At 41.1% G+C, this 15,088-nt stretch overlaps 2 protein-coding genes across 7 annotated transcripts in view; both read left to right on the top strand.

Moving 5' to 3' along the window:
- The window catches only part of PTPN4 (protein tyrosine phosphatase non-receptor type 4), a 108,297-nt gene extending 104,527 nt beyond the window's left edge, over nt 1-3,770 (top strand). For all 6 annotated transcript variants that reach the window (XM_084289568.1, XM_084289563.1, XM_084289564.1 and 3 more), the window contains one exon: nt 942-3,770. In XM_084289568.1, coding sequence (XP_084145694.1) covers nt 942-1,028 — 87 coding nt within the window. In that variant the 3' untranslated portion in view covers nt 1,029-3,770. The remainder of the gene's footprint in view (nt 1-941) is intronic.
- Nucleotides 3,771-8,432: 4,662 nt separating this feature from the next.
- The window catches only part of EPB41L5 (erythrocyte membrane protein band 4.1 like 5), a 48,704-nt gene continuing 42,048 nt past the window's right edge, over nt 8,433-15,088 (top strand). Inside the window, exon 1 of the mRNA XM_084289599.1 lies at nt 8,433-8,856. Within this exon, the coding sequence (XP_084145725.1) occupies nt 8,677-8,856 (180 nt within the window). The 5' untranslated portion in view covers nt 8,433-8,676. The remainder of the gene's footprint in view (nt 8,857-15,088) is intronic.

Here is a 15,088-nt window from a genome sequence, read left to right as displayed (position 1 = left end):
CTCTTCCCGATTTTGTATATCCTGAAAGATTCACTTAATGTCCGCAAGATGGCCCCATGCATGAATCCCCTGTATACTTACTATAGGAAGAGAATTTGGAAAGGCTCCTTTAGGGAGCACTGGAGGCAGAATGCATATGCTTCACAAATAAGTATGAATTCAAATATATTAATACATATGCAACAATAAAATATAGTAATTCTATTACTAAATCTGTTACTGTGCCCATTTAAGACTAGATGTCAACAATTACTTGTTGACCACTAGTTGTGGTGCTTTACAAAACAGTGATTTTTATTTTCTTTTATTTTTATCCTATTTGAATTTGGTTGCTGTTGTTTTTTTAAACTATTATTTGTATTATTTATATGTTTAAAACAAGGTATCAGTGGCCTCTGCGTATGCTGGTGCTCAACTTGAATGTGTGTGGAGATAGACATTACATAATATTAAGAAATTGGGTTTTGTTTTTTTCAACATGAAACACTTTTTTAATCAAATTCTGAGAGATGCCAGTAACATGGCAGAATTAATGTAAGTATGAAGAAATGCTTTAGTAGTTGATAGTGCTAGCTACAGATGCTGCTATGGCTTCTAAATGCTAAGTGCACGGAAAGGCTAGGTCAGTGAAACTTCAGTAATGAAATGAAGGGCAGAAAATTACTGAAGAAGTGGTGTTATAAGAACAGGACTGGTGTTGTGGGTGTGACTTCAGTTACATATTTCAAAGTGCTATTCATTCCACTCTTCTGTCGAGAAAGAAGTTTCTCAAGTTCTAATACACTGTCTCTATTGTTTTGTGTTTTCTAAACTAACTTTGAAGCACAGTTCTCAGACCATCAAGGAAATAGGGTTGGAAATACTAGAGGCCTTTCCTACTTCCAAAGGACATGTCTCAAGTCTGTTTCTTTTCAATTAATTGAATCTGCTTTCCTTTTCAGAGTCAATACAGATTTGTATGTGAAGCTATTTTGAAGGTGTACGAAGAAGGATTTATTAAACCTTTACAAGCATCACCACATAAATAAAGAGCAAAAACCCTAGGATATCAATTGAGGAATCCTGTCCTCTATATAATGAACTGGCAGCATTCTTTGTGCCATAATACTGCTTGCAGGAAATGATAGTGAAGTACGGCAAAGAATTGACAAAGGACTTTGAAAACTTCAGCACTGTTGCACTTTATGTTGAAACAAAATCAGTCTCTGAAACTCTTCTAACCTTCATCTGTTTGAAGACTTTATTTTCGTGCTTTGCTCCGAACAAACCACAAACTGAAAGAACTAATTGTGTTCAGGGTAATCTACGATATTTCATTGTAGTGCCATATACTGCGCTTCTGGTTGAATTGCTACAAACAAGGCTTGGAATTATTTCACTTTGTTTTACACCCATGTCTCTTAAAAATGGAAAACAAATGAAAAAATACACTAAGCCATGGTCTTTCTCCAGTGCTAGGTTTATTTACTATGTACAGACTCTCACTGTTTTGTTTTTTTTACAACATTAGCAATATTGCCGATACTAGATAGATACACACTGCCTACTGATGCAGCACACTGTCCTACACCCTAATTAGAGACCAGCTGGTTGTTAGAGGAAAGCTGGCATCTGTGTTAACCCAGCAGTAGCTGCATAATGCCCACTTACCAGCATCTTGTAAAAAAAAAAAAAAAAAAAAAAAAAAAAGGAAAAAAAAAAAACAGAAAAAAACAATAATAATAAAAATTAAAAAAAAATAAACAGCATTTCTTTGACACAGCTTGTGTGTCATACACTGGTGTATTCTGATTCATGTGACTTAAGATTACGTGATGGGAACTAGTGCATGCATTGTCTTAACCCCTTAAGTGCCTTGAGACTTACAGCGTACATCCAGTGAAAGGCACTCATGATTCTGTGGGGGGTGGTCTTGTCCTGTCATATTTATCTTAATGGGTTCAGATTTTAAAAACAGCCCTTGGTGCTTGGAATATGTTACTGCAAGGGGTCATGGAAATACCGTTCCCTCTTTCCTTATACACGTACCTGTGTGCTACACTCAGTAGCAAAAGCACCTCTGCCAACTTAATGAATGAGCATCGTTTGCTGCTGTGTTGTAATTATGTGAAAAATCTGACACATTCCTTTCAACTAGTAACTTACTAGCAGCTTACTATGAAATGCTAGTAGGTCATTAGAAGCTGATACTTTGTTTTATCCTTTTATTGAGAATAGCTGTCTTGCTCAATTAGAACATAACTCTTTAATAGCACTGATAATTAAGTTGAACTTACGATCAGATGTGATTTAATTCCATTATCTGCTAACCAGTTATACTTTAAGTCCTCATAGTTGATTTCAAGCCATGTTCGTACAGGTCTGCCTTTTATTTTTCTAATTGTTTGGGGGGTGGGGGGTGAGGAAAGAGAACACTATAATGCTGTCCCAAAACTTTAATTCCATAATGACCCCAGTCGCCCTCTGTTATGCTTGTGCAAAGTTGTTCCAGTTGATATGGGTTGCTTCTTATTTAAGTAGGTAGAAGATTTGTAATGAATATCTGTCTGATACAGTATCTGAGCTCACTCTAAGGATATTAAAAATTGGGACATTTTATATATATATATATGTTTTTCCAGTATAGGAGAAACCAAGTCAGAAGCAAGGTGTCCGTTGTAATATACTGTAAGAAAAAAAAAATAATCAGTCACTTCTTTGACTGCCCTGCAACAACATAACTTTGTGCCCTCTATTTAAAAAAAAATAATAATTTATTGTATTGGTTTCCTGAAAATGTTTATCCAGTAAATTTTGTTATAAGCTATATAGAGCATAGAATTAAAATGGAAAGTTCTACACTAAATAAGTTTTTAACTATTGAAGAATTATATTATATAATATACTGTGTTCTATGGACATTGAAAGAGATCAGCTATGAAATATTAAGTGAAAAGGGATTCAGGCAAAGTGAAATCCTGGCTTACGACTTAGTAATAAACATGAACCACAATGCCAAATGGAAAATATAGTTTTAAATATTTTTAGAAAACAATATAATATTAGATGGCCTGTGGCCTTGTTACTTATATTTCTAGATTTGATGCCTAAATCAATATTATTCCTCAGTGAAAAATGAATCTTACAAGAATCTCTGGATCTGACAAATTGAAAAAGAGTGATAAAGTAGCTTTAATCTCAGTTTTATTTTAAGCCATTTGCAACAACAACAACAAAAGTCTTCTTTAGTAAAGTTTAAGCTTTAACTTGCATACAATGATATTAGCTGAGATGCCAGCTAGCTGGAAGGTTATTTTGAACTCAGCACTTAATGTCTACAAATTAAAATAATTCATTCATATACTGAAGTAAATTTTCTTCGTAGTCAAATTGTAAATGAAAATAGCATTTGCCCTTTTTTCTCTGAGGGGAACAAGAAATTAAGTTTATAGCAACATTGCATAGTGTTGAGATGTCACATATTTAAAATGTGAAGTTGCCAAAGCAGTTCGAGTTCAAAAGACCCATTTATACCACAATTGTGTGGGATATTTATTGGTCGTCTGTCATTATTGTTTTGATTACAAATACAGGCAAGTATAACAGGTCTCTTCAGAATCTTCCTCTGCATTGACTTAAGCTGATGGGTTGGTGTGCATTAACTGGTTGCACTGGGAAAGAAGTTGGAGCAAAGCAACTCTTCTTTGATAACTGCTCATCAGCTGATCAGGGGCGTTTGGGCTTCTGGAAAGCAGAGTGGTAACCAAAAACCTATTTGGAAAGAGAAGTTGCACTGAAGCCTTCCTGCACCATACATCATTCATTCAAATGTTTCTACTGGTTGTGGTATAAATGGCCTTTCAAATATTTTTATATGGCCAAAAAAAATCTAAACTGCTAAAGATTTTACTTTGGGTTATGAAGATCTGTATCATCCTTCAAACTTTTTAAAGAAGTTTTTGTATGTTTCATGCTGTACAAAACATGAATGTATCTTTCAGACAAATGACCTATACGTGATTGGTGTTATGACTGTTGGATTTTATGAATAATTATTTTCATACCATTTGATTAGGAAAAATGCTGGGTGGGTGGGAGAAAGAGTATGTTTGTAACACTTCCATGATACAAATCCAGTTTTAAAAAGAAATGAAGTTTTCATTGTAAATAAGAGCAATATTATGACAGTTTTCTGCCAATGTATAATGTCAAGGTTTTTGTTTTCCTTTTGGGTTTAAATTGAAAACGTCCACTACCATCTCGTTTAAAGTGGATTTGAAGGTTTTTTTTAGTATAAAAACATGGGGCTCTAGAGAAGGCTTTGTGTGGTTTTGGGGGCATTTTTTATTTTTGCTAAATATGAAATAAGATGCAGGTATCGTTTTATAAATCACCTGCAGATTGTCAGCCAATCCATTCTGAGAAGTACTGCATTAGGTGTAACAGACAACTGAGAGCTGCAGACTTAATTTGTCCTAAACTTAGAAGCATTTGGTATTTTAAATAATGTGCTTGTCTTAAGCAGTAACCCATTGCTTTTATGCATTTAATTTTTATATATTCTCTCCTAGTTATGAAAAAGACCTTGATTGTATCATACTACTTTAATACTAACTGAAGTTTATTTCTGCATTTTTTCTGTTCAATTTGGAAGCTTACAGATAAAACAACAGCGCTTCATCTAGTATAGCTGATTACACTCTGGCACACCATCTATGAGAGAGAAGGTGAGAAGGCAGTTGGGAGACTAAGGAACATGAGGTGTTTGATATGGAACCCGGCAACTTTCCATAGAGAGCTTCCAAAAAGCTTTGTGGTACCTGTGGAAGGGCCAGCGTGCAGCATTGCTGCTGCAGTTGCACTGCCCAGAGAGATGGGAAGAAGAGGAGGTTATGCATAGGGAGGCTGGAGCTCCAGGTGTGTCGTGGAGCTGAATTACGTGATATTTTTATGCTTGTGTAGGTGTGTGGGTGATTGATGGCTCAGGGAATTAGCATGAGCATGAAAAACTACAGATCCACCATCCGCAAATCTCCAAGCGAAACCAGGTTGTCCAATACACACGCTTAGTTGTGTAGTTGTGACTGTAGAGCCACTACTCAGGCAATCTGAAAGACCCTCAGCCCTGAGGGGAAAGGGAGGAATTGGAATATGGTCCATATTCAAATTCTGCATATTTGGATTAGCACAAAGTACTGGAATGGTGCCCTCTAATGTCACTTATGTAAGTCTTTTTATAGCACATATGTCCCCAGGTGGTTGGGAGTATTTTCTTAAATACCCATCTTTTGTCTTGAGACTGGAAAAACTCTTTTCCATTGCCACTTCTAGTGCTGGGATCAAATACAAAAATCTGGTAAATATTTATATAGTCATTGATTAAATGTGGATCTTGCATGAAATTGCAGAGATTGGTTAGTGGTGATTGGGAAGCTGTAACAAGGGGAAAAGGATTGATTTGATTTAATACAACCATTTTGTCCAATCTCATTTAACTCACAGCAGTTATAAGACAAAAAAAAAATAGATTTTTTTTTTTTAGTTTAGCAATCTGCAAAGGAGGCTGGTTTGTCATCACTGGACTTTACCTCTGTCCTAGTTGCTAGCACAGTTGTGCATCTTCACAGTTCATTGGGCTTCTCCAGCTGCAAGTTTAACTAGTGCACATGCTGCAAGCTCCAGCTGCTTACTTTGGCATGTTTTGCTCATTGAGAGCTCATTTGGCAAAACTTTGGGAGAAATTACTTAAAAAAAAAAAATGGCATTTTTGGTAAAAAGTATGTAGTTTTTGGGTCGTTCTAGTATGCTGTAGGATGAACTTTGGTTTCGCAGACTGGCTGACAGTTTGCTGGTTGTGTTATTTCATATTTAGCAAGCTTACGTGTTTTAAAGGGTGATTTTTTACAAAGTGTTTTGATGTTTGAATGGTAGCACTTTATCTCATGCTTACTACTGACTGAACTATTGGACAAAATAAATTGGGTTTGGAGAGAGATGCTTAATGGGTTTCTGTACAGAGATGATTTGGATTACACCCTGGTACGAATGATTTCTGTTGTTCCAACCATTTCTGGTTTATTGCTCATGTATTTGAGGGACTTTCGTAAAACAGATATTAATAATATGTCACCTCAATTTTCCTGTCATAACAATATAGAGCTTGTATTTAAAAAAAAAAAAAAAGCGAATGGAAACTACAGGGTACTCATAAATTTATCTCTGTGATCTCTCTCAGCTAGCTGCAGATTAGCTAAGTTTACTGTAAGTGGTTCTGCTAAGCATTATTTTTAACATTAGATCAATTACTTGGAAATCAGTATTTTTTTTTTTACTTAACTTATTTGAATTTTGATAACTAAAGATAATGCACAACAGAGCTTAAAGAAGTTGTCATGCTTTTACTCCTAGGCCAGGGGCCTAAGACATGAGTGAAAGGGGTAAACAGTTTACATTAAGCTGTTGTTTTCTTTAACTAGGATGTATCCACAAAGACTAGGCTATAAACTACCCAGTGCAATTATCTCAGTACATTGGGGCACCACAGTAACAACCCATAATAATATTACAGGAAAATTAAGGTAAGAAAACTAAGGTTTTTGTTTTACCCTATTTACTCAGATTTTATTCCATTTGGTTTGGTTCGTTTACCAGTGATCCCATTTTAACCAGTCAATTTGGCAGGGCTGTTTGTGTAAGGTTTGGGGTTTTATTTTCTGTAACAGGTGCTATACTATCTGTAAATACAAAGGGAAGAATATTATCTAGATCATTATTAACAATCAGGAGGTGGCAATATTTTTTGCTAGTTACTTCTGGTAATTAATTTGCATTTCCAGCTGTGGCTTTCAGTTGTCAAATTTCATCTCCATTTCGTACTGCTCAATGATTGACAAGTGTGAAGTAAATCATCTCAGAGTTGAATAGCTTTTGTTGTTTAGACTAACTCTTGTGTATCTTTATTAATGTTGAGAGGGTGGGAAGCTTCTTCCCATAAGCAGACTTTTGCCTATAAATTTGTTTAAAAGCACATGGCGGGGTGGGGGGACACTTTAAAACACAACATCTTGGCTTAAATCGCCAGGGTAGCTGATTGAAAACGATGGAAACTTGAAATTGGTCAACACTGGACAATGTGAAAATGAATTCAGCTTTTGTCACTGCAGCTACTGTATGCTTTAAAGGGCCTTATGTATTTGTCCTCATTTTGATAAAATGAAATTTCTTGCCATTAAAACGATACACTAACATTCTACCGAAAACCAGCAGTTCCCAGAATAAATATGCTAATTAACATTTAACAAGTCTTGTTTTAGTCTTAAGTAAAATTTCATTCTATTATGTGAAAAAATGCTGTTATGCATATTTTGTGGATATATTTAATTTCAGTTGACAAATAGTTGTCTAGGTACAGACTTGAAAATATATATATAGTTTACTTGTGGATCTTAATTGTTTAATTGCAAAATAAAGATGTGCTTTAGTAATTTAAAATTTAATTATTTTTTTCGATTTTCTTGCTGCTGTACACATGGTTTTACTCTGCTGCTTTTATACAGTTCTGATACCAGATAACGTTCATCTTATTTTATTTTTTTGACATTGTATTCCATAAATGCAGTCTTGCTTTCCTTTAGAGAGGATTTGTATGTTTGCACTGAGCACTAGTGGAGGATGTGAAATTAACAGAAGTGAAATTGCTTGATCATAGAAAATGCATGACAGTGTCAGTCCATGGTTTTTACCTGAGAATATATACCATAATTTTTGCTCTAATGGAAGAGTAACTCTCGTCATCTTTTGCCAGGGCCATGTATGTAACTTCTAAGTGAGGATTTCAGGCAGGGCTCAGTAGGGATTAGAGCCTGGTGCCAAAAGTGGGGGCTAGTGGTGTGAACAAAAATGCCAGATGGAAGATTGTGATGAACATTTGCTGCCAAAAAAGTGCGGGAATGTTCAAAGCAGAAGTAGAAAAAGAAGATGAGAGGATTTAGGGGGCAAGGCAAACATCTCATGAGGGATGAGTTGAGGAGAAGAGAGACACCGCCCTGTCCTTCATTGGGGTGGGGTGGTCAGATGAAAGATTTCAGAGCGAGGACACCTATCTGACACCCTCCGTGCTAACCGCACGTTTTCCTCACTAATTAGACCAGGGTGAGGCAGGTTTCCTCAGGGAGCTCCCCCACACCCTTCCTGGTGGGCTGGGGGCACCGAGGTCTGGAGGCCGCCCCCGCCTCCCCTTCCCCCGGCCCCCTTTGGCCGCCCCCCGCCCGGCCCCACATGGGCCGCGCCGCGCCCCGCCGCCCGCCGCCGGGCGCAACCACCTGGCTTGGGGGCGGGGGGGACCCTCCCGTCTCCGCCTCCTTAAAGGGGCGTGCGCCTCCCCTTTTTCCTCCCTTCCCCTCCCGGCAGCAGCTCCCCTGTTTCCCTTCCTGCCTCCTCCGGCAGCTCCGGGACCCCCGAGCCGGGCCGAGCCGAGCCGTGAGCGCGGCCGTGCGGCGGAGCGGGGCGGGCTCCTCGCTCCTTCCAGCCCCTCCCGCGGCGCTCCGCCATTTTCTCAGGCCCGCCCCGACTCCCCCGGGGGCCGGCTCAGGGGGGACGCGGGGCGCTGCTCCGCCGGCCGGGCGGCGCGTCTCGCTCCCATTTTCCCCCATTTTTTTTTTTGTTTTTTCTTCCCATGGAGTGAAGGCTCCCGCAGCGATGCTGAGCTTCTTCCGGCGGACCCTGGGCCGGCGCTCGGCCCGCCGGCACGCCGAGCGGGAGCGGCTGCGGGAGGCGCAGCGCGCAGCCACACACATCCCCGCCGCCGGCGAGGCCAGGGCCGTGCTCACCTGCAGGGTGGCGCTGCTCGACGGCACCGACGTCAGCGTGGAGCTGCCGGTGGGTCCCGACACTGGGGGGGGGAAAGGAGGCACCTGCGAGCCGGGCTGCCGCCAAAAATAATCATAAAAAGGCAAAAAAAAGGCTTAAAAGGGTGCTGGGAGAGCAGCGCTGGGAACAGAGCTGCTCGGACGGGCTGCCCGGGGAGGTGGGGGGATAAGGACGTGGTGCTTGGGGACGGGGGCTTTGTTGGGAGCGAGGTGTGAGCCGCTGCTTTGCGTTTCCAAAACTGCCTTAATATGCACGTGTCGGTGGTTAATTATATGCCTGCGCTTAATTACACACCTGTGTGCAGGCAGCAGGACAAACAGTAGCGATGGGAGCCTCCTGCGTTGCCTTTCTGCCTGCACGCGTCGGAGGCGCCTGGCGCTTGTTGGGAGCTCGGTCAGGAGGCTGTGGCGCTGCGAGGTCCCCTGGCCCCTTCTGTGGGGTTTTGGCTTTAATTGCAGCTCCTTAAATGATTTTTTTCTTTCCTCTTTGATACTTTACACACCGTTCTTCAGTGTCTTCCCAAGGGAAGCCCGGCTCGGCGGTGTGCTGGGCAGCGTTGTTCGCACCATGAGCGGGGTGCAGTGCCTGCAACATCCAGAAACCCAACGGACCTGGGCTTTAGGGAACGGTTTGGCATCTCTCTCCTCCAAACAGGCATTTATGGAGGGCAGTAAAACTAATTTGTACGTCTCCGAAACAATGTAATGAACGCGTCCAGTGCTGCTTAGTGCCTAGGATGTTTGATTTGAGGCCAGGAATGCCCGCAAACACTTCGTAGCAAGAGTTACACTCAAAAAGGTACTGGAGTGTAAATTGGTGTCTCCACATAACCAGAGGAGCAATCACTGGAGCTGGAGTTGGCTCTGTAGGCAAATTCCTGGCGCCTGTAACAACATTTCTGAGGCTTTGAGGAGCATAAATTGAACCTGAAGAGGTGTCGTGACCTCCCATCTGGACTATAAAACTTGGATCAGGGCATAGCAGTAACTATTTTATTTCTGCAGGAAACAGTCAGTTTTTTGCACTTTACTTTTTTCTTTATAAGCCAGCAGAAAGCCTTGTCTGTGAACATCTAAGTTATGAGTAACAGCAAACAAATAAGCTAAATATACATGGTTGAGTGCAATAATTACAGCATGTTGTCGGGGGCTGACATGGACTAGTTCCTTTGGTGATTAAAATACAATAAATTAAAAGTAAATTAAATGTTTCATTTCAAACTCTGGCATGTTTGTTCGCGTGTCTGACATTAATCATATTTGGGACACACAAAAAAGTGTCAGGGAGTGGAAGGAAGATGAAACGAAAGGTACAAAATCTGGGAAAAACATTAATTTCTAAAATGTAAAGCTGAATTAAAAATATACCTGTCTGCACATAGAGATTTATTTTTTTTTCTTTTACAAAATCTGTCCTTGAGAATAATCGGACCCTTTGAGCTAAGATGTTTTCTGGGACTGGTCCTGTTACGCTGGCATCTATGCAGGTCTGGTTTAAATGAACTCTTGTGTTCTCAGAGAGGCTCCCTCAGGTCTGCCGACGCAGTGCTGTATGGTGCTATTGTCTACCTAAGCTCTCTGAAACCATCTAAGCAAAAAAAAAAAAAAAAAAAAAAAAAGTAAATAGCAGAAAGTGTTTCCTAAGACTGAATCATTCAGCAAACAGGTTAATTTCCAGCCAGCAAAAGAGCTGCCTTGGCACAAGGGAGAGGGCAGGAGCGAGCACCTTACCTTACCTAGTACACGGCTGTGTCAATACTTTACACTGGCATTAACTTGTTGCTCCTATGGGGGAAAAAAGATGTTGCTTTTCTTACTGCGTTTGTCCTTGTTTTCTCATCCCCCTTGGCAAGAGAAACGTTTTTTGGCAGCCAGGCAGTAAGTAAAGTCAAGGAAAATCTGGGCTGAAAATAATCAGTGTAAGTTTGTTCTGTTGGTTTCCAGCTGGAGTGATTCTCCAATCTGGCTCCCCATGTGCCTCCCTGAGCGTGGGGCAGAAGCACTCAGAGGCAGCGTAAGATTTATGCTGGTGTTCAGGGCTTGTGGAGCTAAAGCCTTACAGTGAATTTGTTACTGAGAGTATTGCGGAATTGTGGTCGTTCCTGTGATTGACTGGGCTTGGGATTGCTGAAGTTCTGCTTAAATAACGTTCCCTTTGATCCCTATTGTGGCCTTTTTTAAACCGTGTAAACTAAGCATGTTTCAGAGCCTTTTTAAGGAGCTAAGGCTGAAGTTTTTGCAAATATTGACAATGAAACAGAAGGGATGTTGTAAATGATGCAGTCGAGATGAATGTATTAAACACAGAGCCAGGGCTCGAGCAGTAACCCTGCTTTTTGTCCACTGATCTTATCTATGGTGTCTGTCAGGCCACTTAATCTGTCTGCGTTTCTATTTCTTCTGTTCTTTTTAATTACAAAAATTGCCTAACTTGAACCATTCATCAAAGCTACAGTCCTATGCAGTACATAGGCTGAATTCTTTCTGAGAATCTACTTATTTCTCAGCCATGTCAACGATTAAAGAATATCAGCGTTATGTGCGCTATTTACTGTCACTTTGGTATGTTCAAAATGGGAAGCATGAACTTCATGCGAGTTATCAGTGTTCCTTTGGGGCAGATCAAAAAGGTTTTTTTCCCCCGCTGTCATTTCAGATTCTAACGTTGTGTTCTGTCCTGGTAGAGTTCCTTGTCTACTACCACTTTTTTTGAAGCTCTGTGTTTGTCCAAACGCATTCAGTGATTTTTGCCAGACTCGCAGTCATGTGTAACAAAACACTGAGAAGCTTATTTTTGTCCACAGAAAATTCTTAAAAATATATGGTGTCAGTTAACTGTGTTGCTTTTGACACTGTTCATCATTCATGCCTTTTTCTGTTATCTTGGGTTCAACTTGGACAGCAAAAAAGTCAGGTTGTGCATTGTCTTCTAAGTTTTCAAAGCCCATGGGTAGTGTTTAACAGTGTGATTGCAGGGAGGTGAGGATTCTGTTTTGCCTCCATCCGCTATTTTACTTGCAGTGCTGTTGCCATGCAATAATACTAAAATATGTCTTTCCCCCACCGTACTTCCAGAACTCCCAAAGCTCAAAAGCCAGGGAGGATTTTTCAATCAAAAGGTCTAATACTTGGAATATTTATTGTAGCAACAGTTGATCGTTATGCTAGTCAAGTAATAGGAGGGAGAGGGAAAAGGTAGCCTGGATAAAGGGAATAAAATTGTGAAATCTCATAAATGAAATTAAAGGAATACATTTGAAACATGCACCTTCTAACAAATGTGTGGATGGATTTCTGGGGAGAAACCAGGGCAGCCCCACGACAGCAAGAGATAGCGTGGGAAGCCATACTTTGTTGGAACCAGGGGTTTGGGTTAAAAAAAAAATAAAAACAACAAAGCTGACCCCACATAACCCATAATTTACATAATCTTCTCATGGATAATAGAATTATATTAATTATATTCCAGTTTCTGTACACACAGCCTAAGTTTCAGGCAGAAGTTACCTACCTGGCAGAAGCTCTTTAAGGTGCAAGACCCAAATTGCAAGGATGGAGCCGTCTGAATCGTAGCAGCTTTTCACCTTAGCATCCGCCTTACTTATACATGCATGAAATTTAGTATGAAGATTACAAAATGAGATGGTTTTGTCCTTGTTATAATCAAGTGTCATTAAAACAAGGTCTTACATAAACCAGTTGAAGAGCTCTGTGGAGTAGCAGGAATTAGCTAAGCTGTTTACAATTTTGGAGTAATGCTTACAAAATAAGACTGAGAGGAGTGTATTAGTGGTGATTATTTAAAAAATATTAAGAAATCTCTCTGGACTGCCAATGAAAGTTGCCAGCAAGCTGCTAGGAGTGCCGATGGCTTTTTGTGTGGAGGGAGGTGACCTGCGTTGGTCTGACTGCAGGATGAGGGGTGTGCTGTGATAGTTGTACCCTGTGATATGTGGCTGCTTGCTTAATGTTTGTAACTGTAAATGCAAAATGTAGAGTGCTTTCTACAGGACAGATACTGGTTAAAAAGAAAATCGAGAGATGGTAAAAATGTTGGAAATACACGGTGCAACACCAAACTGAGGTGTTTGAGAGTCTGTTGGGGCAGGGATTTAATTGCTAAGCCTTAGTGCTATGCAATCAAATGTGTAACCAGAAATCACAGAATCATCAAATCATTCTCCAAAGACCTCTGAGACCATCCAGTCCAACCTTTAGCCTAGTACTGAAGTCCACCACAAACCGTGCCGCTAAGTTCCAGATCTGCACATTTCTTGAAGACCTCCAGGGATGGTGCCTCAACCACCTCCCTGGGCAGCCTGTTCCAGTGCCACACACCTCTTTCAGTAAGGAAATGTCTCCTAATATCCAGCCTAAACCTCCCCTGGCATAACTTGATGCCATTTCCCCTTGTCTTCTCACGTGGTGCTTGGGAGAAGAGCCCAAACCCCACCTCACAGGATGTAAATGGGTTTCTGGGAGGGGATAAATAAGAGAGTTCTGGCAAAACAAGCTGACAGGTGGGAGTGTTTTGAATCTTTATCATTTTATCTGTAGGTTCAGCAAGCCTGGCCACAGTACATTAAAATCCTGTGTAGTATTCGAATAACCCTGCAGTTATGATGGGTGTTGAAATCAGCTCCGTACTTCGAACACTGCCCTTGAGTTTTAACCCTCCAGTTCTCCAGCAAGCCCTGATGGCTAACGGTGTTAACTATTGGGGCTGTTTTCATGATCGGAGAGATTTTTTTAAATTATTTTATTTATTTATTTGCTTAAAGCTCACTGTTAGAGCTTTCTCTTGGCTCATTTTTGGAAGCATGTAGTTTGGTAGAAAGGGGATTTAGCTTCATAAGAAGTGGACAGGCTCACCTGCAGCTCCCACACTGCCGTGACCCGCACATGTGCATGGGTGGCATCCAGCATCCCTAGTGACTGAAAGTCCTCAGTGGGCGCCCCCAGCCTCTCCGGGTGGCAAACGGTGTTTTTGAGAGGAAACTGGTAGGAACATGAACAGCAACCCTTTTTATAAGTTGGCAAAAGCCAAGAAGGGTTTTGTTCTTCAGTGGCTGCTGAAGGCAACAGCTTCTCCTAATCGCTGTTAACAAGCAGTATTAACACAATTATTTCAAGAAATCTTGTGACAGATCGGAAGTACAGCAGCAGAGACGTGAGGGCAAAGTCCCCCAGCGATGGAGCCTATTTATTTGTCGTGTTTTCAGAGTTCATCCTGTACGGGGGTCTCCTTAATGAAAGAAACAGAGGAGAAAAATCCTTCTCAGTTAAACGTTTTAGTAAATTCATTAGGTGGGCTTCTTTCTTTTTTGTTTTTCCCCAAGTATTGCAAGTTGGAAGTGCTTTGCCATGATAAAAACCTGATAAAAGCCTTGACAAGCAAGCACAAGGGGCAGACCCACAGCTGCTGGAAGTCAGCGTCGCTTCATCCACGCTGGCCTACACCGGCTGGGGCTGGCGCTGAGACCACTTCTTTATCAGGTAACCTTCACCTTCCAGACCCGAGAAGGAGGCAGGGGGCAGCATGAGATGTCACTGGGGTGTGTTTGGGAGCATCCTTCCCAATCAGGGAGGGAGGGCAGGGTTTACCCCAAGGTGCTCAGGAGATGTTTTGATCTCATTCCATAGCAAAACCCCTAGATGCTCTGCCCTCCAGAAGTGATATGTTTTATTTAAGTTTCCCAGCTCGGTTGTCGATTCTCCTGCTGTTCGATGTTTGCTGTTGCTTCCTACGGAGTACAGCAAACTGTATAAATCAAGTAGTCAGGTCTTAGAGCATTACAAACCCATGGGGAGCTTAATTTGTCCCCTGGAGGCAGAACCAGCCGCTGCTGGACTGCCTGTGAGCGAGTAGTTAATAGTTCGTTGTCACCACTGAGCAGCTTGAAAATATTTGTCCTGGGAGAGTAACCTGAGCCCTGCTGCAAGAGTGGGGAAAGGAAAGAGTGGAGGGCAGCAGCAGGATAAAAATGTAATTTAAATTGAATGGTGCCACTGGGGAGGTAGGGGAACTTCTCACCAGAGGATGTAGTAGGAGTGTAGCTTTGAAAACATTGGAGATTGCAGGTTTATTACATGCAAATCGGCTAATCTTCAGTCGTAAAAGCTGACCAAAGCAGTGCCATTCCTGTCTGCTGGTTGCTTAAATATAAAGGAGGAGGACTTCGGTGTGCCTTTAAGAACTTGAACTTAACGTTAAAGAGCGTGTGAAACTTGTGCTGACTTCC

This window comes from Netta rufina, assembly GCF_964035555.1.
Source record: "Netta rufina genome assembly, chromosome: 6".
Taxonomy (NCBI): domain Eukaryota; kingdom Metazoa; phylum Chordata; class Aves; order Anseriformes; family Anatidae; genus Netta; species Netta rufina.
The sequence above is the reverse complement of the archived record's forward strand: the minus strand, read 5'-3'. Positions and strand labels throughout refer to the sequence as shown.